The 26,821-nt window shown below is 44.0% G+C and overlaps 1 protein-coding gene across 2 annotated transcripts in view; it reads right to left on the reverse strand.

The window, feature by feature from the left end:
• The window catches only part of LOC147888295 (uncharacterized), a 62,502-nt gene extending 36,324 nt beyond the window's left edge, over positions 1 to 26,178 (reverse strand). Inside the window, exons 1-4 of one of the 2 annotated variants that reach the window (XM_087393122.1) lie at positions 25,863 to 26,178; positions 23,739 to 25,684; positions 2,160 to 3,654; positions 1,754 to 2,033 (exon numbers count right to left, since the gene is read on the reverse strand). In XM_087393122.1, the coding sequence (XP_087249248.1) occupies positions 1,754 to 2,033; positions 2,160 to 3,654; positions 23,739 to 25,263 (3,300 nt within the window). In that variant the 5' untranslated portion in view covers positions 25,264 to 25,684; positions 25,863 to 26,178. Of the gene's footprint in view, positions 1 to 1,753; positions 2,034 to 2,159; positions 3,655 to 23,738; positions 25,702 to 25,862 lie in introns of both variants that reach the window. The other variant, XM_087393121.1, reaches the window with a different exon arrangement.
• Between the last annotated feature and the right edge of the window lie 643 nt (positions 26,179 to 26,821).

Raw genomic sequence — 26,821 nt, forward strand, 5'->3', positions numbered from 1 at the left:
GGAGGGTCGAACTCTCCAAAGAGTGGCTCTGAAGTTGCCCCAAGCTTTCAGAATGGCAGCCATGAGAGGGAAAGAGGGAGATCTAAGATGGGTTGAAGTAAAGATCCATCTCGAGCTGTCCATCCAATCTCCCCCATGAGAAGGTGTACAAGATTGAATGCTGTGTAAGAAAAAATCTTTCCAAGGCTCCTGTCCAGGCATCAATCCTCTCACTACAAACTTGTAGAGCAAGGCCATACGCTACAATTTCCGATCAATAATATTGAGACCTCCTTTCCCTGTGGGGAGAATGAGGGTCTCCCAAGCCACCCTGGCTACAACATCTAAGGTGCCATCTAACCCACTCCATAGGAAGTTTCTGATAGGTCTCATGAACTGAGAGATACAACCTCTAGATCTGCACCAACTTGAGCAAACAAACCAGGAAGTAGCCAAAAATACCTGGTTCACAACCACTACTCTGGATGCAAGGCCAAGTCTGGTAGAACTCCAAAAAATGAGTTTCCTTCAACACGGGAGCAAACTGCTGTGCTGAAGAGATGCCCATCCCAAATCAGCCCTACAGAGAGCACTCTCTATGTGTGCAAGTTTGCTAATTCTTATTCTATATGTGGATGATATGCTCTTGACTGGACCTTCCACTCAGCATATTGCAGCCTTCAAGGCCGATTTTGCTGCAGGCATTTGCTTGACAGATTTGGGCTAGCTGCACTAGTATCTCGGCATTCAGCTTGCTCATGTCGAGCAAGGTATTAACTCTTACAGAAATTTCATTTTGAGGACTGCAAAGCAGTTTCTACACCTGTTTTCTGTTTCTCCATGAGATGATGTTGCGTCATTTGATGCCACTCTCTATCAGTAGGCTGTTGTGCCAGATATATCTGTGTCACTAGGCCAAATCTTCAGTATGTTAGTTCTCAATTGAGCAAATTCATGCATAGTCCTAGTACACAGCATTGGCAGGCTATGAAGCATCCTCTGATACTTGAAAGGCACTCAAGGTTTGGACCACAATTCTTCACCTATCATGCTTCACAGATAATGATGACTAGGCTGGATGCTTTGACACTAGAGTGTTGCACAGTGGCAACTGTTTTATGCTTAGAGCTTTATGTATTTCTTGGTTCAGCAAAAAACATTCTACAATTGCTACTTCTAGCTCTGAAGCCAAGTACATAGCAGCTTTTACAGCCACGGTGGAATGTATCTGGCTCCGGAAACTACTTGCAGATCTGGATGTTGGTCAAACATCTCCCACCATTATCTATTGCGACAGTCAAAGTGCTTTAGCCATTGCACAAAATCCTGTGTTTGATGTGTGTACCAAGCACATTGAGGTTCAGCACGCAACTACAGATACAAATTCAGCAAATGCATGCTCACTCTTTACCTTGCAATGATATTCTGCTCATAGTTTTTTTCAAACAAATATATTTGGTTGTATTTGAATGGCAACAAAAGCATTTTTTGTTGCTGACATGTGGAGACAAGTGGTGGTGGTGGTTGTGTTTTTCTTTTAATGGTGGGGGGAGTGGGTGCAACCATGGCAGCAATGGACATATGAGCTGTTGGACAAGATAAACCTGATGAACAGCATGTCTGATTCTCCTAAAGCCCTTAACTGCCTCCAGCAACAGTGAAAATACAAAAATGCTTCTAAAACACCATAAATTTTGAGTTGTAAGCAAGAGTCGATGAAATGAGGTTGAAGGGACTCAGAAGTAAAAACACTAATCAGAAAATAATGGCTTACCCTGTAGTAAAAATAATCATACAGCCGTAGAATATGGTACTTGTCAGCAGGGTCATTTTTGTTGATAAACTTCAGAAGCTTGATCTCATCAAGGCTTTGATCAAAGAAATCCTTGTTATTTTTTATTATCTTCATGCAAACATCCATCCCTGTTTGTAGATCACGTGCTTGAATGGCCTTGCTAAATGCTGCTGACCCTAAATACTCAGTGACAAGATAGCGTCCAGCAACCACTGAGTTTAGCATTACTGGGAAATTCTTTTCCTCCTCGAATCCAGTTCTACAAAAGATAATTGAAATGTGTCAACCAATATGCAAAATTTCAAGACCAGAAGTTAAACCACATGCTCATAAAGAAAGAAAAATATAGGTAAGTTTAAGAGATAAAGCTTGCACAAAGAGGAACCTGTTCTTTCTATGGACAATCCTCAGGTTGAAAATCTCATATTCATCTTCTTCTGCTTTCATTTGCTGAAACTCTTCTTGTACAGCAGCAGCTTCATCATCATCTACGAGTGTTGCATCTGTGTCTTGATTACGATATGGAGGAATTTCATCCTCTTTCTCTTTTGCTTCACGTGAGAGAGATTCGTCAGTAGATTGAGCTGAAACAGAAGAGTGCACAGAAGAAGCTGCATTGAGAAATGTTTCCCCTCGTGGACTCAATATAGGTGATGAATCATTGCTTTTCCGTTTCCAAGATGCCAATGTCTCATCTGGACCAGCAATAGCAGCACCATAAACATCCGTATCTTCAGTTAGAAGAATATTTTCTGTCAACCATAAAGACTTTCCAGAATCTGCCTTGGAAGCTGCCAAATCACAAGTGCTTGAAGGAGATGGAAAAGAGAAACCACCAAACCCGGAACCACAACCCTCTTCTTCAAAATTATAGGGATGGCCATCTACAACTTTAAATGGTCTTGAGCTGCTGCTCTCAGGGTTGTGTTTCTCAATGCACACACCCTTGGGTAACCATTCTGAGCTTGAACATCTGAGGGTACCATTACTTTCACCATGAAAATCACTGCAATGCCTTACTCGATCATTTCCAAAATTTTGTAATGTATAGTCTTGAGCCAACATCAACTCAGTAACTTGGTACCCTTGCACTTGTTGCTCCTGCAAACTCTCTCTCTCCCATTCACTAGTCACTGCTGCGAGCATGCTATCTTTTGCTTCGCTCCCCAGATCTGCCACATCACTACTTATTCCAGCACCACTAGATCTCGCAGACCCCTGTTTCTCATCGTCAACTTCAGAAGAATATTCTTCTTGAGAGTTTCCAACACCGTGAACACTTTTCTCCCCACTGAGAAGACCAAGTTGATTTGCCTGAGAATTAAACCCTTGCCACACAGGCTCTGCCCTCATCAAGTTCAACTCCTCTGCATCCATAAGCTGACCATCATAATTCATATTTCCAATTTGGCTCAAATCTACGAAATTGTTCTGGCTTGAACTGCCAAAAAAGTTTGTCATGCTGGCACCATCATGACCCACAATGGATTTTATCTCACTTTGACCTGCTTTATAGAATTGTTCCCCTGAAAAATATGATTCTTCTTCTATTTGAGAGAGCTCATCATCCTCGTGATTATCCCCTCCTTTTTTGGAATGACTACCTGCTCCTTCCATATTGGGCTTAGCTCTGTCGTCATCACTTGGGTAGTCAATTTCATGAGCCAAAAACCAAGCCTCATCTTCAATTGGTTGTCTGTGGTAACCAGGATCCTCATCATCTTCATATGTATCCGAATCCCAGTAGCCCTGAGGATACCCAACAGCTGAATCACTCGGTTCATCACCCAGTGTTGCAAACCCTGATAGAAGCTCTGGGGTGTCCTCCACAATGCCCTGACTGACAGAAAGTCGAGTGCTACTGTTCTGCCGCTTGGCTCCTTTAAAACAAGAAATCATAGAAACAAAACCAGCGTGAGAAGCCATAGCAACTTTATGATTCAAAAGAAAAGGAGAAGCAAAAGAGGGAGAGAGGTGATCAAGCTGGGGAGAGTGCAAAACAATTCTGAGCAAAACCATGCTTCACAAGCCAACACAAAGCACAAAATATACCTGTGCAGTCATCAGAGTTAGATGCTTTCCAAGCTTCACAACAAAATAGTTATTGAATTCAAAAGCCTAACTGAAAAACTTAAAACCATCAACCTATAACAAAATATATATAGGCTCAATTGTATGGCATATGCATCATCTAATCCCAGAAGAACATAAAAACAAAACTTATGAAGACTGTCTACTTTGGTATTCTGTGTTTTATGCACAAATATATGAGCAACATGCTAACTGTGCGCTAATGCCCAGAGGGCTGAATACAACTGTATGGAAGGACTAAAACCCTCAATGCAAAACTGGACTACCTAGAGGAGGCGAATCCTCACTAGAGCCCTGTCGAGGCTGAGGCACCCTACTGGTCTGCTGCAAGGAGGCCTAACTGCTGCTGAACTGAGGCTGTGATGCCCAGCTGTGGGATGGAGATGAAGGCCAAGGGGGCTGCCTTTTGTATTCCCCATTGGACCTGGAAATGCACCGACCATCTTCCAGCCGCCCACCGACTTGGCAGACTGCAGGCCGACCTGCTGGCTGCACCAACTTGCCACGTGGCTGCTGATGTGGTGCCGCTTGTCCCTTGCTAATGTGGTGCCTTTGCTGATCTGTCGCTTGTGTTGTGCTGGCTGATGAGCTGGCTGCTGCCTACGTGTGCTGCTGCCTACGTGGCAGCCGGCTAACGTGGCTGCTTGCATGGCTTGCATGGCAATCCACATGGCTGTTAAGGTGGCTGCTTGCTGATTGGGCAGCCCACACGGCAGCCTAGCATTCCACAGGCTGAGGATGCCCGTGACATCCCCTTTTGGTGAAACTCAAACAAGTATATGAAAGTGGACTCCCGTCGTACTGATGGAGGTGTACTGGCTGTGGTATACCTAGCTGATAAATCCTAATCTGGATATCTGTTTCATGAATCCATAAATGGCTGCTATGTCACGATCTGTGACGTATTCCTTTCTCTATACCTTAGACTTATGGATGGTTTGATGAATGGACACTTGTGGAAGGGTATGCCCTTTCGATGGGACACTTCCTATGAGGCACAACCCTTCACAAGAGACACATTCTATTGAAGAGACACTACCATTGTAATGTACCCTCTCATTAAGGGTCACACCCTTCACAAGGGGTACACACCTCTTCATGCACATACACTTTGGAGTACACACCTTTTCATGTGTGACTCGTTCACTCTCTATATAAGAGAGGCCCAACTATATGGATGACACACTCTAGACACTCAAGCAATACAAATATTCCTCGTTCTCTGCTATTTCAGTCTCCTTTCGGTTCCTTAGCACATTTCTAAATATAGTAAATCTAGGATTTCTTACCGTGGTATCAGAGCAAATTTTGCTCCTGCCTGTAGAAAATGCCTCCCACCTTCTAGCGCCTATCTGATACTCTACTTCCGCTAGAAGGATATCCACACACTTTTGTGCATGGAAGAGATGGAGAGAATGAGCGTAACATTTTTTAGCGCAAACCCCACCTAAGTCATCAGTGGCCTCTCCATCTTCCTCACATCACAAGTTGATGTGAATGGACACGACAAAAATCGTGTCTTTTGATGTGCCTGGGCTGTCCCAAAACCAAGGGACGCACCTTTTTCACCATTGGATGCACCTTTTCATGAAGATTTTTTGACTCCGCACCCAAGGGACACACCCCATCGTGAAAAAGACACACCATTTCTTGTGGGGACGCCCCCTTTCAAACAGGGATATATCCTTTCATGAAAAGGTACACCTATTCCAAGGGTCATACCCCTTAGAATAGGCACACCCTTTGGCACCAAGCACCCACTTATAAAGAGGTCCCTAGAGGCCTAAAAAGGGACAACCAGCCCCTTACCCAAAGCCTAACCCTAGGTCACCCTAGGCTCAAGACAACCCACGTTTTAATTTTTGGCAACCATCAACCAGAAAAAAAGGCGAAATCAAATCCCGTTTTCCCGTCTGCCTTCTCCGCTCCAAAATGGCCATACATTTTTCGCCATCTTCTTGCAAGCAGGCTGTGCCCTTCGTCTAGCTTCCATCTTGCATACTCTAGATCGTTTTGCAGCAGCCAGCTCTCGCTGGGTCATCGCCATAACTGCCTGCAACCAGCAGCCCTTGCTGCCCGTAAATCTCGATTCAGACCAGCCTGGTTCTTGCTGGCTCATCGCGCAACCTTAGCCTGTGAACAGCGGCCTTTTCCTGCCTTCCAATTCCAACCAGCCAGGCCCGCTCCTGCTCCTAGCACCCCACAGGTACTTGCCACTGAATTCAACACAGGAAAAGCGCGCCAGGTTCCACGAAATCTGCCCTTTTCTACAACACGCCTCTGCCAACGCCCTATCTGCCTCTAATTGGCAGATCTAATCTACGCCAGGTGGATTCTTTCCATTCTTTTTTCTAAGGATTTTCTTTCATATTGATATTTGCTGCTCATTATCAAATTACAGCAAATGAAAGCCCTCTCCTTAAAACATGGAAACCCCTGGTAATGCCCCAGCCCCTGCAAGCTCACCATGGACATCACCTATCACTCAATATCATGTTCAGATTACACAACCAGCCCACTTTGGAGCCTTTGCATCGTGGGTCTTTTGTGTCACATACCCTTCCAGTGACTTGGACCACATCCTATATCTGCTGCGTGAGGCACCTCAATTACACTACTTCCTCAGCACAGTCCAAGTTGTGTTGCACGAGACACGTAGATACCCAAAACCTGATATTCCTGACGAGTTCGCTGTCCATTTTGCCCCCTCCAACATGAGAAAATCTCAGGGAGCAGTCCGGATCTTCTTCCAAGAATGGTACGAACTAGAGCGCAGTCTCGTGCTTTTCTCACAGGGACCTTAGACATGTCGAACCGCTCGCGTGCAACCTCTCCGGAGATAAGCGACCCTAATCCAAAAAAGACCCCTGAAGTAAATATACATGGCGAAGCATTTCTTCAACTTCAAATTTCTCAGCTTCAGGACAGCATTTCTGATTTGGTCCAGAAAGTCCAACAACGCCAGGATTTTCGCAGTTCCACACATAGAGAGGATGACGTGATGCCACCCGACAACTATGTGGACCCGATCCCACCAGAGGTAGAACACGTTGAACTTAGTGCCCTCTACCGCTTACTTCAAGCTTCCAAAACTAAAAGACTTGACATAAAACTACCGGAAGCCTACACTCATCAACAAAATCGCCGAACAATTGACCAGTGGCTCACTAAAATGCGCATGTACTTTGACATTGTCGCCCTCACTAAAGGCAAGAAGATTGCCTTGGCAGCCTCTCTCCTCAGAGATACAGCTTTTCTATGGTAGCAAGGACGCTTAAAGGACGGCAAAAGTGTGGTAATTTGAACACGTGCTCTGCAAGCAATTCATACCTACTAATGCGGACTTCCAAGCACGCTCAAAACTTCGACAGTTGGAGCAAACGAGCTCCCTGTCTTCCTACATCTCCCAGTTCACCACATTGGTGCTGGAGATCGATGGTTTGACTGATGATGATTGCCTTCATGCTTTCATCTCAGGCCTAAATCCCTCGTCCTCAAAGCAAACATCACCACCACTGCTGGCGTTATTGCTTACGCAAAGGCATTACAGATTTCCAAAACACAAGGAAGCACAAATCACAGAACTCTACTAAGGCCAAGGGTGCTCGCCCTCAAGAAAACTCAAAGTTAAGAAAAAACACGGGTAATCAAGGTCATCGACAGTCTCAAGATCCTAACAAGCCTCAGAAATCGTATGCTAGATCCCAACAGAAGCACTCCTCCAAGGATCGCGCCTCTTCCTCTTCGCAGAGTCATGATTGTCATCACCAACACAACGGTGCGGCCTCTGACAAGAAGAACAACTCCAGCACAAAAGCACTTTGTACAAAAGCACTTTGTACCATCTGCACTGGCGACCATAGATGGTTCGATTGCCCAAAGCGACCCAAGCAAAATTCCAATATGGAACCTAGCACTTCCCAAGCAGAAGATGCTACCCCAGCACAAGACAAGAAAGGCAAAGCTGTTCGAATGGCAAATACCATCCACGTGAGCCTTGCCAGCAACCACGAACCTTCCCTGGCCACTCAAGTACTTTGCGTCCAAGGATCGATTCATGAAACAACGGTCACTATCCTCATCGACAGTGGCTGCTTTCATAATTTCCTAGCTAGTTCTATGATCAAAAGCCTTCAATTGACCACCAATCCTAGTCCTATGGACTATTAGATCGAACTCCCAAATGGAACTACCTTCTTGTGTAACACCAGGGTCAAAAACCTGTCCTTTCACATCCAACATTATATGGACAAGTTGAAATTCGACATCATGCCTCTTTCTCGGTATGATGTCATACTCTGACAACATTGGCTCTACAACTATGATCCATCAATCGGTTTTCGCAGCCATACTATACAATTTGTCCACCACGAAAAACTTATTGAGCTAACTGGTTCTAGACACTCTCCTTCAACTCTAGTTGCCTCCGCCTTACAAGTAAAGAAGTGGGTTCGTAAACGTCAAGCAAAGACTTCACTTCTGTTGGTTACGGCAGTTGAGGAGACACCTAAGAAAGTTCATGATGTCCGCTCTTTTCTCAGCTTGGCAAACTTCTACCATACAAAGGTCTATCAATTTTCCGAGATTGCAGCTCCGATGTCCAAACTATTGGAAGGCACGGCAGTTTTCCAGTGGCTTCCCGAAACAGAGTATAATTTCCAACAACTCAAGCAAGCACTCACTACCACACCTATTATGGCTATTGCTGACCCAAACCTTCCGTTTGAGGTCATGACCGATGCTTCTGACATCGCTACAGGAGCAGTCTTGATGCAAGAAGGCAAAGTTATTGCTTTTAACAGCCATAAACATTCCGATATCCAAACCAGATACCCGGTTTATGATAAGGAGTTTCTTGCCATTGTACATGCTTACTGATCTTGGAAACATTGCCTCATGAGAGCCGACTCGGTGGTTAAGACAAACCATCACTCTCTAAAGTATATCTTTACTCAGCTAGTAATGAACGCTTGACAAGCACGCTGGGTTAAGTTTCTCGACAACCTTTTTTTTTTTCAAAGAAAGGAACCTTCTATTAATGCTTGAAAGATTTCATACAAGACAGCAGCCTTTCTGGCCAACTTTCACATGACCATTGAGTACATTCCAAGACTACGCAATGTAGTTGCAGATGCTCTCAACCTAAATGATCAAAAAGGAATTAAGGTCAAGGTCCTTGGTGAGGGTGACATGGCACAAGACTAGGTGGATCTAAGGCTAAGAAGACTTCGGCACAGTAGTACAAGTTCTTTCGAAAGATCAACCTTCTACTTCCGAACTGAAGATCTTCTCATCCTATTCTTATATGGACGACCTTATGTATTATCAAGATCGCGTCTGTGTACCACATGACAAGGATGTTCGACGTCTTTTGTTAAAAGAGCATCATGTAGTTCCTTATGCTGTACATCCGGGCATCAACAAGACTTACAGGTTCCTGAGTGCAACATAGTAGTGGCCTCAGATTAAAAGCGACGTCATCAAAATGGTTGCATCTTGCTTATCTTGTCAACAAATGAAAGCAAGCCGACGACTTCCAGCATGACTTCTTCAACCTCTTCTTGGGAAAGTATTTCCATGGATTGTATTACAACACTACCACGATCATCCAGAGGTAACACTCAGATTATGGTAATTGTTGATCGAATGTCCAAAATGGCACACTTTGTTGCTTGCAAAAGTAGTGCACAGGCTCCGGACATCGCCAAACACTTCATACAACATATCTTTCGACACCACATATTGCCCAAGAACATTGTCTCGAACAGAGATCCTAAGTTTACCAGTCACTTTTGGATTTCTCTGTTCGAATCTTTGGCTACAACTATAATGTTCAGTTCAACCTACCACGTAGAATCAGATGGCCAGACTGAAAGAGTCAACCAAGTTCTGGAAGAAATGCTCCGACATTATATTCAGTCACGCTTAGCAGCTTGGGAAGAGTATCTACCACTCCTTTAGTTTGCTTATCATAACTCTTTCCATAGTGCCATCAGCATGACTCCATTCCATGCAGCTTACCTAGCTGATCAACTCGTTCAAGAAATGCAAGATATTCTACTCCAAGTCAGGGATCATATGCGAAAAGCGCAAGAGCGGTATCAACGGTCCGCCAACAAACGTAGACGTAACCTTTAATTTGAAACTGGTGACATGGTGCTGTTATTTGTAGCCCCACATCGCGATCAAGTCTGTGTGTTTTCTAAGTTGCAACCAAGATACTATGGACCTTTCGGATCATCAAGAAAAATTCACCTTTAAGTTACAAATTGGAATTACCACCATCATGGGATAAGATCCATCCGACATTTCATATTTCTTGGTGAAAGACATATATTCCAGGTGATAAAGCAATTCCTCCTGCAGGTCACTACGTCCCAGAAATCAAAGACGATTATGTTCTCCTTATTCCTAAGCGTATTCTGGACCATTGACAGCGAGAGACTCGACATCGACTTATCACGGAATTCCTTATTCTTTGGCGAGATTTGGACGACTCCGATGCTGCTTGGCAATCTGATGAAGACTTACAGCAGTACCCTAACATATTACAGCAATATTTTCAGAATTTATCATGATATTTTCTACACCAGTTCATTATTTCCATCAGGGTCTTATTTTAAGTGGGAGGGGATGTGACGTATTCCTTTCTCTATACCTTGACTTATGGATGGTTTGATGAATGGACACTTGTGGAAGGATATGCCCTTTCAACGGGACACTTCCTATGAGGCACAACCCTTCATAAGAGACACATTCTATTAAAGAGACACTACCATTGTAATGTACCCTCTCATTAAGGGTCGCACCCTTCACAAGGGATACACACCTCTTCATGCACATACACTTTGGAGTACACACCTTTTCATGTGTGACTCTTCACTCTCTATATAAGAGAGGCCCGACTGAATGGATGACACACTCTAGACTCTCGAGTAATACAAATATTCCTCGTTCTCTGCTATTTCAATCTCTTTTCTGTTTCTTAGCACATTTCTAAATATAGTAAATCTAGGCTTTCTTACATGCTAAGCTCATGAATCCCGATCTGCAGGTACTAAATTCTTGAGCGGTTGTCAGCAGGAGACATAGAGTTGTCCTATCTTCCCACAGAGGACAACATAGCAGATCTGTTTACAAAGGCACTTCCTCGTCCCAAGTTCGAAGTCTTCCGCAAGGCTTTACACTTGGTTCCCTTTGTTACATGATCTGAAATACCTTGTACATTCATAGGTGGCTATATCCTTTTGGATGAACATGTGCCACCATGATCAGAAAATACCAAGTATTCTGAGACGTTTCCAGAATACTTCAGCCCATCCCATGGAGGGGGGTTTGCAGGCCATCTTCTGGTGGTTCTAGTGATGCCCTATAGGCCATGGCATGTGCCTTGTAGACATAAATATAGGCACTTATAGTTTTAGTGCCTTTTAGGCCACATACGACACTTAGTCCTATGTGACGCCTAGGACTAAGACACCTAAAACATTAGTCCTAGGTCTAGGTACAAGTACTTTGTACTCTTTCTTTTCTACTACTCTAGTTGACGTGATGGCTGATTCTTATCGACTCTTTGTACCTTGTATTCTCTCTTTTGCTTATCGATCCTACAGTGGTATCCAGATCCTGTACGTCTCCTCTAGCTGCTGTCCAAGGCTTCCAGAGATTTTTTGTCGTCACAAAGTGCCTCATTGCTGTTTCCAAGCTGAGGCGACTGCTCTAGGACCTTGCTCCAGTTTTTTTCGTGGACCATATCAGCTCTTTGTGGTCAGTTCAAGGCCTTTCATCGCTGGAAATTACTTCGAACTGCTTCTACACTAGGCGCCTACCAGTCGCGACTTGTCTAGAGGCTGTTCCACGGGTGCCTTGCAGCTCTACACACAGTTCGAGGCTGATTTGAGGCATTTCCAGCCCTGCTGCTGCTGCCTTTTCATCTCGAGCTGCTGCTACAGCCCTTTATCCAGCTCCATTACACTCACAGGTGGCCCTCTCAACTAGGCGACTAACTTGGGATCCATCTCCCAGCCAGATTTGAGCTTCAACCTTCAGTTTGTGGCACTAGAAGGTGGCGACTTACCTTCTCCAGAAGGTGTCTCCTCTCCAGCTACTCCTCTGAAGCTTCTATTGGCTGCTCCCATCTTGTTTTTTACTGTTTTTTGACAGTTTTTACTGTCAAACCCTAATTTCCAACAGAAAATTTAGGGCTTTTGACATCTGGACCTTCAACCTATCAATACAATACTTTGGACAAGGTTGACAACTGAAATCCTTCCAAAAATTGAAGTTTTCGGTTAATTTCAAGTTCAAGACTGTCACATTGTGCCACATCATCACTCAGGTCAACAAAATTTGGGGCTTTTGTGTTGGGAGCTCAATTTCAACTGGTGTTTGGGACAGTAAATTCTACTTTTGCAGTTTGAAGCCTTAAGGCTATACATTGGGTCAGATTATCAGACATTGGGTCAGATTTTCATACATTGGGTCACATTTGCAAAAATCTCAGCAAAATTTGGGGCTTTTCTGCATTTGCCCTCTTTTTGAACCATTTACCCTCATTAAATTTGGGGCTTTTGCCAGATTTGCTGTTTTTGCAATGAACATTACCTGTCACAGTCACATTTGGGTCAGATCTGCATTTGCCCTTTGATTTGGGTTGGAAATTTGCATATATTTGCTGTCATTTTAGGACAGCCAGCTCTTTGCAGTGATAGCCTTGAGGCTTTTGAGTTTTCAGGTCTCTTTCAAGGTATCACATTTGCTATGGCTGGGAACAATCAAGATCCATTTGGTATTCTTCGTGAAGATGATAAGTTGGATGGCACCAACGATCCGATGTGGTCTTATCTCATGAAACATGTTCTTGTTGCAAAGCATTTGTGGAATATTGTTTCTAGGGTTGATCTGAGGCCAGCCAATGCTACAGTGGTTGCCTCTACTGCTGGTCCCTCTGCAGGGAGTACTCCTCCTAATGCCTTATCTTCTAGCACTACTGCTACTGCTCCCCCAACTCAAGAACAGTCAAGATGGGATGCATGCAAATGCACATTCATGTATTGCTTTATCATGCAAGAGAATCATTATTCCACACATCCGGTCTTGCAGGACAGCAAAGGATGCTCGGGACAAATTGGCTTCTCTTTATCAGATTCGCAATGAGGCACGTGTTGCATTTTTAAGAAGACAGTTGCAGGAGGTCAGTATGAATGAAGGTGATTCAATGGATGCCTACCTGACAAAGGTCAAGGACCTCATGGAACAACTTGCCAATATTGATGAGGTGGTGCCAAATTCTCAGCTTGTTAGTACCACATTGAATGGATTGCCAAATACATATCAAGGGTTTGCTACAACCCTTCGGTTAGTGGCCATGGATAATCTAGACCACTACTCTTTTGATCAGCTAGTTACTTTGCTTTTGGAGGAAGAGCAAAGTAGAGCTAATAGACAAGCCATTATTCCTGATCGTGCATTTGCTTCAAAGCAGACAGGAAGAGGCAAGGCTTCCAAGCCTATGGGCAAGCCTAAATCTACGCATAGCAACTGCAATTCCTCCCATGCATCTAAAAATACAGCAGATAAGTCAAAGAAGAAAACATGCAACTATTGTCGCAAGCATGGGCATGACATTTCAGAATGCAGGAAGCGCATTGCTTCAGAGAAAAAGAAAGCAGGATTGACAGTTAATACCTCACATGCTATTGAATCCCATGAGCCAGTAGATGCTTCACATGCACATGCTCTCTAGGATGATTGGGCATGGGCTGTCCATTGCTCATTTGATCCCTCCAAAGTTGATGCACTCTTTACTGCTAATGATGCTCAGTCTTGGTAATTTGATAGTAATGCTTCCAAGTACATCACATCTTGCAGACAGTTGTTTCATTCTTTAGCTGATGCACCTCAGGGGGGGACTGTCACATGTGCTAATAATGCTTCCTATGCTGTAAAAGGAATTGGAGATGTGCAGCTCACATCCATTTCAAACCATCCTGTCACTTTGACAAATGTTCTTTTTGTGCCTGGAATTGAAGTCAACTTGATTTCAATTTCAGCAATTGCCACTTCAGGATTCAGAGTGATTTATGATGGATACACATGCCTAGTATATGATCTTCATGATGACAATGGCGTAGTCCTCACTGGCACTTTGCAAAAGGGACTTTATCACCTTGATCATCACTCAACTGCACTTTCTATTGAAGCATTTGCTATTTCAGATTCACAGCTTGCTGAAACCCATCTTTGGCATGAGAGAATGGGTCATCTCAATTATAGAGCTCTTGCAAAGCTACATTCACAGCAGATGGCTAATGATGTACCTCAAACTCACACAGTTTCCAAACATGTGTGTGAGGGTTGTCTTTTGGGTAAGATGCATCGATTTCCTTTTCAAAAGAATTGTCCAAAACTCTCACAAAGGAAATTGCAGCTAGTGCACAGTGATGTCTATGGCCCAATGAGGACAAATGCCATTGGGGGGTACAAATATTTCATGACTCTCATTGATGACTTCACTAGATATTGCTCGGGTATATGCTTTAAAAGCTAAATCTGAAGTGTTCTCATGCTTTCAGAGGTGGCTGAATATGGTTGAGAATGAATCAGGATGCAAGCTTGTCACCCTCAACACAGATAGGGGGGGAGAGTATATCTCAAAGGAGTTTGATGCATTTTTGTCTTCACGGGGCATTGTTCACTCATGCACTACTCCTTACACTCCTTAGCATAATCCTGTTCCTGAAAGGAAAAACAGGTCTACTATGGAGATGGCCAGATGCATGCTTAAGGCCAAGTCTTTGCCCAATAAATTTCGGCTATGATGGGAGCCCACCATGTGATATCACTCTTTATCACACGCTGTTGGATGCCTTATTTATTTATGTCACACCAGACCTGACTTACAGTATGCAGTATCTAAACTCAGCAGATTCAGGCACATGCCCAGTTCACAGCAGTGGCGGGCAGTGAAGAGAGTCTTCAGATATCTCAGAGGCACTGAAGATTTAGCCCTCTTCTATGGTGATCAGGGTTCACTTACCATGCATGCTTACACGGATAGTGACTGGGCAGGATGTTCCGACACCAGAGTGTCACATACCAACAATTGTTTTTTGCTTGGCAATTCATGTATCTCTTGGCTTAGCAAGAAGCAACCAATAGTTGCCACATCTAGCTGTGAGGCTGAGTACAAGGCAGCTTTCACCGCTACAGTAGAGTGTGTTTGGCTTCGCCAGTTACTTACAGATCTTCGTATTCGCCAAACATCCTCCACTATGGTCTACACTGACAGCCAGAGTGCTTTGGCCATTGCACGTAACCCAGTGTTTCATGCACGTACCAAGCATATTGAAGTTCACTATCATTATGTTCAAGAGCGTTACATGATCTGACATACCTTGTACATTCATAGGTGGCTATATCCTTTTGGATGAACATGTACCACCATGATCAGAAAATACCAGGTATTCTGAGACGTTTCTAGAATACTTCAGCCCATCCCATGGAGGGGGGTTTGTAGGCCATCTTCTGGTGGTTCTAGTGATGCCCTATAGGCCATGGCATGTGCCTTGTAGGCATAAATATAGGCACTTATAGTTTTAGTGCCTTTTAGGCCACATAGGACACTTAGTCCTATGTGACACCTAGGACACTTAGTCCTAGGTCTAGGTACAAGTACCTTGTACTCTTTCTTTTCTACTACTCTAATTGACGTGACGGCTAATTCTTATCGACTCTTTGTACCTTGTATTCTCTCTTTTGCTTATCGATCCTACAGTGGTATCAGAGCCCGGATTTGCTTCTTGTCCCCATAGGCCATCTTCTGGTGGTTCTAGTGATGCCCTATACGCCATGGCATGTGCCTTGTAGGCATAAATATAGGCACTTATAGTTTTAGTGCCTTTTAGGCCACATAGGACACTTAGTCCTATGTGACACCTAGGACACTTAGTCCTAGGTCTAGGTACAAGTACTTTGTACTCTTTCTTTTCTACTACTATAGTTGACGTGACGGCTGATTCTTATCAACTCGTTGTACCTTGTATTCTCTCTTTTGCTTATCGATCCTATAGGATCTGGTGCCACCATTGTTCTCCCAAGATGACATCCGTTGCCTGAGTAGGTACGACCCTGTGTAGCCAACTGTGTACCCGCCTTGAGATCTTCAGAGTGGCTGAAGCTACCTGCATGTTGCTTTCTATCTACTGCCCCGAAAATGCCCCATTCAAGGTCATAGGTTCCATTGGCATAAGAGGCAATTGAGCCTTCTGAGCTGCTTTGGTGGAGATGATGTCCTCGGAACAGCCTGAATCTGCCAAGATAGGGTCCTTCTAACCACCAACCTGTCCATAAAACCAAAACATATTGGGAAACTGACGAGGCTCCCCCTTCTACTAAGCTTCAAGCTCTTGTATGACTATTGAGGTTGTCCCTATAATCTGTTGTTCATCAAGCTCCTCAATGACTACGGAGGTTTTTGAAACTGCACTTGACGTAGCTCTTGCAATTAGAAGTTTCTAGTGATGCGGGCAATCTTCCTTAATATGGCCCGGTACATGACAATGGGAAGCATTGGTTCTCTTTGGCATAGAGTGCTCGTGTCGCTTTATCCAAGTGCCCGCCATAGCCATTGATATCCTTCGCCATCCAGCTTTTCTTCTACAGCCCATTCCCCCCATCACCTTGTGTGGAATCCTAAGACTTCTTACTATTGACCTGCCTGGATCCTTCTCCCTTGTGCATGAGCTCAAAATTCTAAGCAAGCTCATATGCACACCCATAATCCCGTGGCCTAAAACTTCTAACATGCCACTAGATGTATGTCACAGCCCATGGAGAAATTTGCTAATCTTCTGATTGTCGTCCATCTGCAACTGTATAAACACCTGAGTGAATACATTGGCATAATGATTCACCCTCTCAGTGTCTCCCTAGCATAGCTCATAGAACTGACTCTAGAGCCTATCCAAGTACTGCGGTGGCAGGAACCGTGATCAAGATCTTTCACAAATTCCGTCCAACTATAGAAAGGTGTCTCCTCCTGTGCATCATATTGGTCCTTCTACCGCTTGAGCCACCACCTGACCACCTCGCCTGTGAGGTGCATGAATGCTAGGATACACCGCTCGTTGTCCTTTGTAGCATCACTAAAAAATAACTTTCGAACTGATTGAGCCACGAAGTCAACACTAAGGGTTCTTGCTTACCATCGTACTATATGATGTTGAGCTTCCCTGAAAAGGAGGGCTTGGCCGGAGGTGGAAGTCTCTCCATTTCTCCCCCCGTTGGTCAGAGTAGAGAAATGAGAAGCTGCCGGTCCCAATTCTTCCTTCTCTTCTCAAGCCGTACATTCTCGGAGCTCCTTGGATTCCCAAGCCTCTCTATTGCATGAGTCTTTCCTGAGCTGCCCTTTTGGCTTCTTGAGCTTCCGATCACGTTTTCTTTAGCTTCCTGAGCCTCTCATTCACATTCTTCTTTTGCCTCTTGAGTGAGTCTTTCGCGCTCTCTGGCAGCCTACCCACGATCTTCCCACATCTCCTGAAGTTCATGCAGGTGAAGAGAGCCTCAGATTGTTGTTGTTTCATCTGCATTATAGCCTGCAACATGGCTATCATGGGAGACAAGGAAGTATCTGCAGGATTCTGTGGCGGCAGTAGTGGTGGTGGTCGAGGCACTGAACCCTCCCCCCCTATGTTGGACTGCTCACTAGTGCTCATCGTGTCCTTACCGGATCTTGTCGTTCACCACAGATTCCTAGGATGAGTAGGTAGCCTCACCCTCCTGCTTCGATGCTTTACTTTTGTCTTTTATAGAATTGGTCTTGGCAATTTTGGCTAATAGAGTCGGACAATTATTCCATGGATGCCCTGGCTTATGTTTCACATTTACCTCCCTTAATCAGCTTTTTCTTCTCATCATCAATCATGGCAGGAAATGGTATCCATCCAGGACATGATTAGATGTTAACATTTTGTACAATAGCTTTCTCCTTTCATTTGTTTAAGGGTTTACGAGAATTAAATTTCCTCTCAGCAATCTCAGCCAATTTAGTGAGGTCTTTAAGGGTAGTTGGGTTGAACATTTCAACCTCATACCTCACTTTCAAGCTTAGGGCTGCTAAATACTTATTTCTTCTATCATCCTCACTGTTCTTGGGTAATTCTAGAGAGGGAAAATGGTATCCATCCAGGACGTGATTGGCTGTTTTTTGTACAATAGCTTTCTCCTTTCCTTTGTTGAAGGGTTTACGAGGATTTAATTTGCTCTTAGCAATCTCCGCCAATTTAGTGAGGTGGGCTGAACATTTAACCTCATACCTCACTTTCAAGCCTAGCGCTGCTAAATTCTTCTTTCTTCTATCATTCTCACTCTTCTCAAGTAACTCTTTTCAGAGTTTCCAAAACCTGGCTGTAAATTCAGCGTTACTCTCCTTATTGAATCGCCTGAACCTTTCCCAATAGAAGGTCAATTCTTCTTCATACCTCAGAGGCATGAAAGTGACCTTCAATTGCTCAACAAAGTTTAACCATTGGAGAATATGCTCTTTTCCCGTTTGTAATGAGGACCACCATATCAAAGCATCCTTCTGTATGTACAGTGTGGCAAGAGCAAGCTTCTCGGGTGATCGGTCTTATCTTGATGGGCAAAATATAGCTCAAAATGGCGAATCCAATTAAGGATTTTATCCGCCTCTCTTGCTCCATCATATTTTGGGAATTCTATACTCTCTCACGGTTGAAATTTGGCTCTCTTCGAGGGGGTACTTAAATCTTCATCCCCAAAATTCAGCACTCTCTTAGACCCAAATTTTGTCAAAATGGATAGTTCAATCATATTACTAAGCTGAGAAACCAGCTTATCAACAGGAGACTCCTCTCTCCCTCTTGCACTTGGAAAATAATCCATGTGTATGGGATTTTGAGTTAAAGGCGTAAACTCAGTGCCTTGCTCTTGGATGGACTCATTTCTCCCTTCATTTCTTAAGGAGAACCCCCTATCAAGAGGTTCTTGAAGGAGAGACGAAGGTAATTCTATTCGTGGGTTATCATACTCGAGGTGTGTGTAACTCTCATCTAAACTATCCTCTTCAAGAGAAGGTGATGGTGTTCTCTCCCTATCCCCCTCTGGTAGTGGAGGAAAAAGGACAAGTTCATTATCAAATCTCCCTTCCCCTTCCATTCTTTCCTTTTAGTAATACAAAAGCGAAAATGACTTCCTTATTGAATCGCCTGAACCTTTCCCAATAGAAGGTCAATTCTTCTTCATACCTCAGAGGCATGAAAGTGACCTTCAATTGCTCAACAAAGTTTAACCATTGGAGAATATGCTCTTTTCCCGTTTGTAATGAGGACCACCATATCAAAGCATCCTTCTGTATGTACAGTGTGGCAAGCTTCTCGGGTGATCGGTCTTATCTTGATGGGCAAAATATAGCTCAAAATGGCGAATCCAATTAAGGATTTTATCCGCCTCTCTTGCTCCATCATATTTTGGGAATTCTATACTCTCTCACGGTTGGAATTTGGCTCTCTTCGAGGGGGTACTTAAATCTTCATCCCCAAAATTCAGCACTCTCTTAGACCCAAATTTTGTCAAAATGGATAGTTCAATCATATTACTAAGCTGAGAAACCAGCTTATCAACAAGAGACTCCTCTCTCCCTCTTGCACTTGGAAAATAATCCATGTGTATGGGATTTTGAGTTAAAGGCGTAAACTCAGTGCCTTGCTCTTGGATGGACTCATTTCTCCCTTCATTTCTTAAGGAGAACCCCCTATCAAGAGGTTCTTGAAGGAGAGACGAAGGTAATTCTATTCGTGGGTTATCATACTCGAGGTGTGTGTAACTCTCATCTAAACTATCCTCTTCAAGAGAAGGTGATGGTGTTCTCTCCCTATCCCCCTCTGGTAGTGGAGGAAAAAGGACAAGTTCATTATCAAATCTCCCTTCCCCTTCCATTCTTTCCTTTTAGTAATACAAAAGCGAAAATGACTTGCTGTAATTTCGAAAAAGGGGTTTATTTTGCAGCAAAAGTCAAGTGTTATAGAGTTGGTGGTACTTATTTGACTCCCGCTTCGTTTGTGTCGAAAAGCAGCTTGAAATGAGCTCTTCTTTCTTCTCTTTTGGGCTCTTCTTCTTGTTTTTCTGCTGTAAACTAGTACACTCCGTTCGCGCTACTTGTTTTGAATGGATTGGAGCTCTAGACACCATTATAGGGGGTACTTGGTGGGTGGATCACCCCCTTAAAATCTTGTTCCAATCCGACTTCCCATTAGGAATAACGGGGGGTCTCTTTTCCTCACAGTCTAAGGGTTTCAAGGGTATATTCGCACTCGGTGGGAGTCGCCCCGTTAGGACACCCAGTTCCTTGTCTAAAGGTCAGAGTTTCAAGAGAAAACCCTTACCTCAAACCCTCCACTGTTGTTGTTCCCGGCCAAATACCAATCCGCGCTCGTAGCAAACCCTGTACCTCTCGCACATGTTGGTCTCCTCCCCATCCACTCTTTACCTATGTGCTGCTTTCCCGCCCAGCTCCTCTGCCTTCTCATGCTGTACCGTACAGCGCCTACTGCCTTGTGCGGCCCTACTTACCCGTACAGTTTCTTTACGGCACTTTCTCTGCGGATTTTGCAATGCCTCTGCTCTGTAAAGCCCAAACGTGCTGCTGGTGCGCTGTCTCTTTTCCTCACAGTCTAAGGGTTTCAAGGGTATATTTGCACTCGACGGGAGTCGCCCCGTTAGGACACCCAGTTCCTTGTCTAAAGGTCAGAGTTTCAAGAGAAAACCCTTACCTCAAACCCTCCACTGTTGCTGTTCCCGGCCAAATACCAATCCGCGCTCGTAGCAAACCCTGTACCTCTCGCACATGTTGGTCTCCTTCCCATCCACTCTTTACCTATGTGCTGCTTTCCCGCCCAGCTCCTCTGCCTTCTCATGCTGTACCGTACAGCACCTACTGCCTTGTGCGGCCCTACTTACCCGTACAGTTTCTTTACGGCACTTTCTCTGCGGATTTTGCAATGCCTCTGCTCTGTAAAGCCCAAACGTGCTGCTGGTGCGCTGTCTACTCGGTGCCCTCTTTTCCTCCACAACGGATCCTTCGCTCTTCACGTCCCTGCACTGGATCGTGCCGCTCTGATACCAAATGTGAAGAACCAATTTTCTCAAGAATGCAAATGTGTGCAATGCATGCAAAGTTTGAACGCCAATTGGCCCTCCAATGGGGGAAGAGTGCCCTCGTGAGAGTACTTGTTTCTCTTTTCAACCTACATGCAAGGTGGGAGAGAGATGGCGGATGAATGCACTTGGTAGAGAGAATGCTACGTAAGATTCACAATGAAGGGTGATACCCTTTCATTAATGTCCCTTGAGATCACTCAAGTTTCATCTTCGCATTTAGATCTACACTTAGCCTATGACCCATGCATCTACCATTCAATGCACCTTAATGCACCCTTCCTTTCCTATTGCCCCTAGGAACTAGACACGTGGGTGTACATCTTTATTAATAAAATAAGTGGACTTGTGTCACAAGTCCGAACTTGATGCCTTCTAAAGTAGTGGCTCTAGCTCGACTAGCCCTATCTACTCAGATGATCCACCACCATAACAATTCGACTGGTGTCCATCATAAATACAAATACATTGTACACCATTGGCGTATAATATATAATAATGTTCTAATGTCTACTAATCACGGATTAGTGATTTCTCTTGTCATGATAGAAACTATGTAAAAACTTTTTCATAATATATAACAAATATCTTTTTATGCTCCAAAAAAATTTTGAAGAAGAAGGCTATTCAAGAAGTAGTCCACGTTCTCTTCATTCAAGCTACAGAAGACTCTACAATTTCATTTTAGTCTCTCCCAAAGGAGCTTTTCTAAGCAAAAAATGCTTACACAATCTAGTTGTTAGGGCAACGCACCACTTAAGATAGGAAGAATTTATCGCAATACCAACAAGCCGCAACATGGATGAAAAGTTCCCAAGGTGAAATTCGAATGTCCGCTATAATGGCCAGAACATATATCTAGATGAATCTAGGAACATCAAACACACACACATAGTGCAGTCTAAATCTCATAACAGGCACTCACAAGGTTGAAAACCATAAACTCCACACACATAACAAATATTAGCTTACAATGACATCCCCAACAACATCATCAGCACCCAAGGGTAAGTGTAGAGGTATAAACATATCACTCACACAGATATCCTCCAATGACCAAAATGGTTTAGGAGACAAAATCCAATGTATTGCATGAAATGCGAGGTGGGAAAGGCAAATTATTTCTCCCACTCAATTGAGAAAAACAGCACAATGTAAGGTTCAACTTTATTGAGGTGTGGTGCACTGTCACACTAGCCGAGACATCCTATCACTAGCTCATACCCTTGGGTGGAACTAACCATTGAGTTGGGTCAGGGGTTCAGCCAGATTCGAAGTGAAGGAGGAAAAAAGGGGTGCCCCCCCTATGCTTGTCCAGAGGCTGGGGTTCGCAGTTGTATGGACTGGAGTGAAACTGTACGAAGTAGAGGGAAGGAGCTGTACAATGTGCTCAAGAGGAGTTGTAAAGATTGGAGCAGGAGAGTTGTATGGGTTGAGCTGTACCCGTTACAGATCCTCGAACCCCAGTGACGGAACCAGAACCAGAACGCCATTCCCCGTTCCCTGGGGAACAGTGTTCCAGGATCTACTCTGCCAACATGGCGTTCTGAACGTAACCTGGGATCCTGTTGCTCTAGCCATGTTCCCGTGTTCCAGGAAGGGAAAACAGCCTTCCCTGGTAGTTACGCTCTGGAAGAAAGGCAGAAAAGGGAGGTTCGAGTAGAATGATGCAAAGAATCCAACACATTCTATGGAACACGAGACAAATGCACACAATCCTTGAAACAACAAACAAAAAAGGAAAGCCATGCTTGTCATCAGTACTAAACCCTAAGCTGCAAGGTTCCCTTGATTCTGAGGTTAACCCAGTGCTTGTTATGATATTAAAACAAAAACGAAATTGTAAAGAAGCACAAAAGCATGGGGAGAGAGTCAGACAGGGCTAGAGAGATAAGAATCATAGTACAGCCCAAATTTTTTTTTAATATAGAGAGAAGAGAGAGAGAGAGAGAGATGTCAGCCGAGTACTAAACCCTAAGCTGCAAGGTTCCCTTAAATCTGAGGTTCACCCAGTGCTTGTTATGATATTAAAACAAAAACGAAATGGTAAAGAAGCAAAAAAGCATGTGGAGAGAGTCAGACAGGGCCAGAGAGATAAGAATCATACTACAGCCCAATTTTTTTGTTAATATAGAGAGAAGAGAGAGAGAGAGAGATGTCAGCAGAATGGTCGTAATATTCCACAGGATCTGAGACTAAACAGAGAGTAGGCTTCGACACTCCAGCTTTCCCATGAATCATATGTAGGCTGAACTTCCATTCAAAATTCTGATGACAAGAATCCAACCTCCCTGCCTTCAGTTAGGGAGGTTAGAAAGAGATTTGGCGTGCAAAAGTTACAGAGCGACGAGTGGCAGTTACTTTCAAAAATCAATATCCTTTCTGACACGCAATATATTTTATTTCATGGAAAGCAGGAGTCTATTTGCAAAATCAACAACCCCTTGGGACCTGCAGGAGTCTATTTGCAAAATCAACAACCCCTTGGGACCTTTTTGTTACTGAGACAACAACAAACCAGTCCAGATATGTAAACCAAGGCCTTCTGAGCACTGTTATCCTTGCTGGACAAATGAAAATAACATTCAAAAGAACAATAATAACACCTGATAATAAAAGTGAACTAAATTGTGTGAATCCAGAGATAAACTTCAGCATAACCTGCAACTCCACCACAACAAGATAGAAAAGAGATGACCTGAGAAAGCTACATCTTGCCCCACAGGGATGTCCAAAAAGGAGCCTAGATTGAAGGATGTCTCTGAAACTGCATTTGCAATCCCATGATGGCCTGTCTCTGATGTACTATCCAAATGAAAAGTTCCACTGTTCCCTTTCAAAAGATCAAGGTTCTTATCAATTGATCTGACTCTAACATGAGGTAGCCTTGGTAAATCTTCAGGTCTGCTTTCATTTGTACATGCCTTGGCCTCTTCAAAGCCTTCTAGCCGATCAGTTTCATTTGGACAGCACACTTCCCAGGGCAGTACCAAATCTTTCAAAAAGTCCACAGGTCTTGACTCCATGTTATAGGCATGAACACATCCTCCTTGCACCATTTGCTTTATCTCATGCTGCTCAAATTGGTCAGATGAATTTCCACTAGTAGGGCAAGACAAAGGAAATGGCTGGCCACCTCTGGAGCACATCCCCTTATTCAAGGTTTTAGGTAAAGAATCACTAGATCTCCTATCATCCAACCATCCATTTTCCATTGAAAGGCCATATGACCTGCTTGCAAAGCTGTCATAAGGGTTTTCAGGAACCTTTGATGTGTCACCAGGAGACGTATGTCCTTGGAAAAGTTCTGGACTTTCATGCACAATGGTGTGCTTCTCTACCTGAAAGGAGCCAACATCCTGCTGGAGAAAATCATTGCTGCGCTTTTGCAAAGACATATTACATTCCTCCCATCGTCTCATCCCCGATGTTGATATAACCCCTGTTTGCCCAAATGGATCACCTGATGATCGGACCTGGTTTACACTTTCAACCATGCAATTCATTCTTCTTGTCTGCATTTCCAGAGGCTCCTGCTGAATACATGATGAATTACAGGATGTGGTGTTCTGAGGGCGAACTTGAAACTCTTCTTCATTTTGGACTCCAGTATATCTCTCCGAAGTTCCTGTATCTTTATCAGAGATGTGGTCTTTCCAATTTATGGGAACAATACCTTGGTTATCAAGCTTTGACCTCTGAAGTCCAGTCTGGTCTGGTGCATTACCAAGCCGAACGTGCTGTATCCTAGGCCCCCTATCTAGTTCAGGACTTAGCCTAATCGCCCCATGATTAAGAATTGCAAGCGAACCGCTGTCTAAACTGCCATTAGAGCACGGTTCAGTACGTTCATAAATAAGTTTATGTGGCATCAATGACCCGATTCTCTTCGATGCTGCATTTTGACTCGCCAATTCAGGCTCCCATACCTGTGATTGCAAATCCAAAGCCACTAATTTGTCTGTTAGAGCTTTGGAATCAGAATCTAAAGCATCTCCATGAAAACTTTCATCTGCAGGGAAAATTTTGCCAGAATATGGAGTGAGCTCCTCCTTGACCGGTTCCCCTGACAACAAATCAAAATCCAGATCCTCCCTTCTAAGTGCGAAAATGGGTTCTGTTAGACCTTTTCTTCCTTGCATCTCCAATCTTAGAGCAGCTTCGGCTCTCATAAAATTGTGTCGTCGTAAGTACTCCAGTACTATGCCGACAGTTTCTGCCATTTATCACGAACTAAGCCACCTTTTGTTATCTCTTGCCAGTCTCCAGCCTCCCCACACAATTTTAACGGGCCTAAGCTGTGCGATGAACTGCTTGGCAAAATGAAAGAAATTGCCTTCGAGAAAAATGAAATAGGGCGTTATTTCCAAATTATTTCCTTTAGCGACTCTGAATCACCATCCCCGAAAAGTGTAGGGTGCAATTTGGAGGCAAACTACATTTTTCCTGATAATTGTGGTTTACCAACAGTGCTCCTGGAAGCACATCTCAGACTCGCAAATCTTTAAAGCAGATCCTGTGCAGAGATGACATCTAACAAACACCACTAAGCGTTACGTTCCTTGTATATTTGCGGCTGTCGTTTCCTTCTTTCAAAATTCCACTTGCCATTGTAAAGGTAGCCATCATTCATATTCCGCATACCTGCAAGACAGACGGGGCTAAATACATGGCAAATTTCAGTTCGATAATTAACATTTTCTGCAGCGGAGCATCCAGACGCAAAAATCAGATGATTTCACCGAAAGCCTACGCTTGTAAGCCATTTGCGGAGCTGAAACTTGAACGAAAGGGACACGCGTTAGGGGGAGCACAAATGTACCAAACACAGACGTGGGGGGGTATTGAGAGCCCCAATTTTGGAAGATGCATTCTGCGTGAAGGAAGCCACTTGGCCCAAACGCCTTGGAGCTGCCGCAAAACGAAAGATGTGTTGCTGAGGACAAGGCCGCCGTTGGGTTCAAAATAGAGCAGGCTTCCCACAGAAAAGAAATGCCACGAATAAGGTGTAAGGCATGGGCGAGCAGGAGGCGAAAAAGGCAGAAAAATGAGGGAAGAGGGCGCAAGAAAATGAAGGAAACTGCTAGAGATTGGAGAGAAATCCTAGTGTTGGTGCGGGGGAGAGGATGTGGGGCGAGTAGGCATACGGATAGAGAATGAAGTGGGAAAGTGTGCGAAAACTGAGGAAAGGAAATGAAAGGAGAGAGGAATTGGATTGGAGGGAGGGAGTGAGAGCCCTGAGGAAGCGGAAGAAGAAGAAGAAGAAGGGGTTGGAAGAGCAGAGCAGAGATCGGGCCGCCCGCCCTCATCTGCGGCGGCAGAGAGCGCAATAATAATAATAATAATAATAATAATTTATTATATTACCCTGCCCCAACAAATCACATTTTTTTCTTGCTCTTTTTCGTTTCCCCTTCCCCCACGTGGCATTGCATTTCTTGATTCGAACACTCTCTCCTACTACACTATTATTATGGCATCTCCTTCCACTCGCCTGGTTGTTGTTTTGGCTGTCTAGCCTTGGTACAGGACGGCGTTGTTCCTTCGCCCTAGTGTTGTTGCGTTTCCGGATTCGAATGTTGTTGCATTTCCGCATTCGAACAGACTCAGTTTTGGATGCACCTCTTATAGAGAAGACCCTTGTTGAAGCCTCTTCTTCGTTTTTTTCCAGCATTTTATTGAGCTTTATGATCAAGTACATCATGCTCCTAACCCCAAGCTTTCGTGCACACAATTCATTTGCTAGCACATATTACACTCCAAATGGGAGGCAACACACAC

This window comes from Dipteris shenzhenensis, chromosome 22 (genome assembly GCF_047967505.1).
Source record: "Dipteris shenzhenensis isolate YYH24624 ecotype China chromosome 22, Dip_SZ_1.0, whole genome shotgun sequence".
Lineage (NCBI taxonomy): Eukaryota > Viridiplantae > Streptophyta > Polypodiopsida > Gleicheniales > Dipteridaceae > Dipteris > Dipteris shenzhenensis.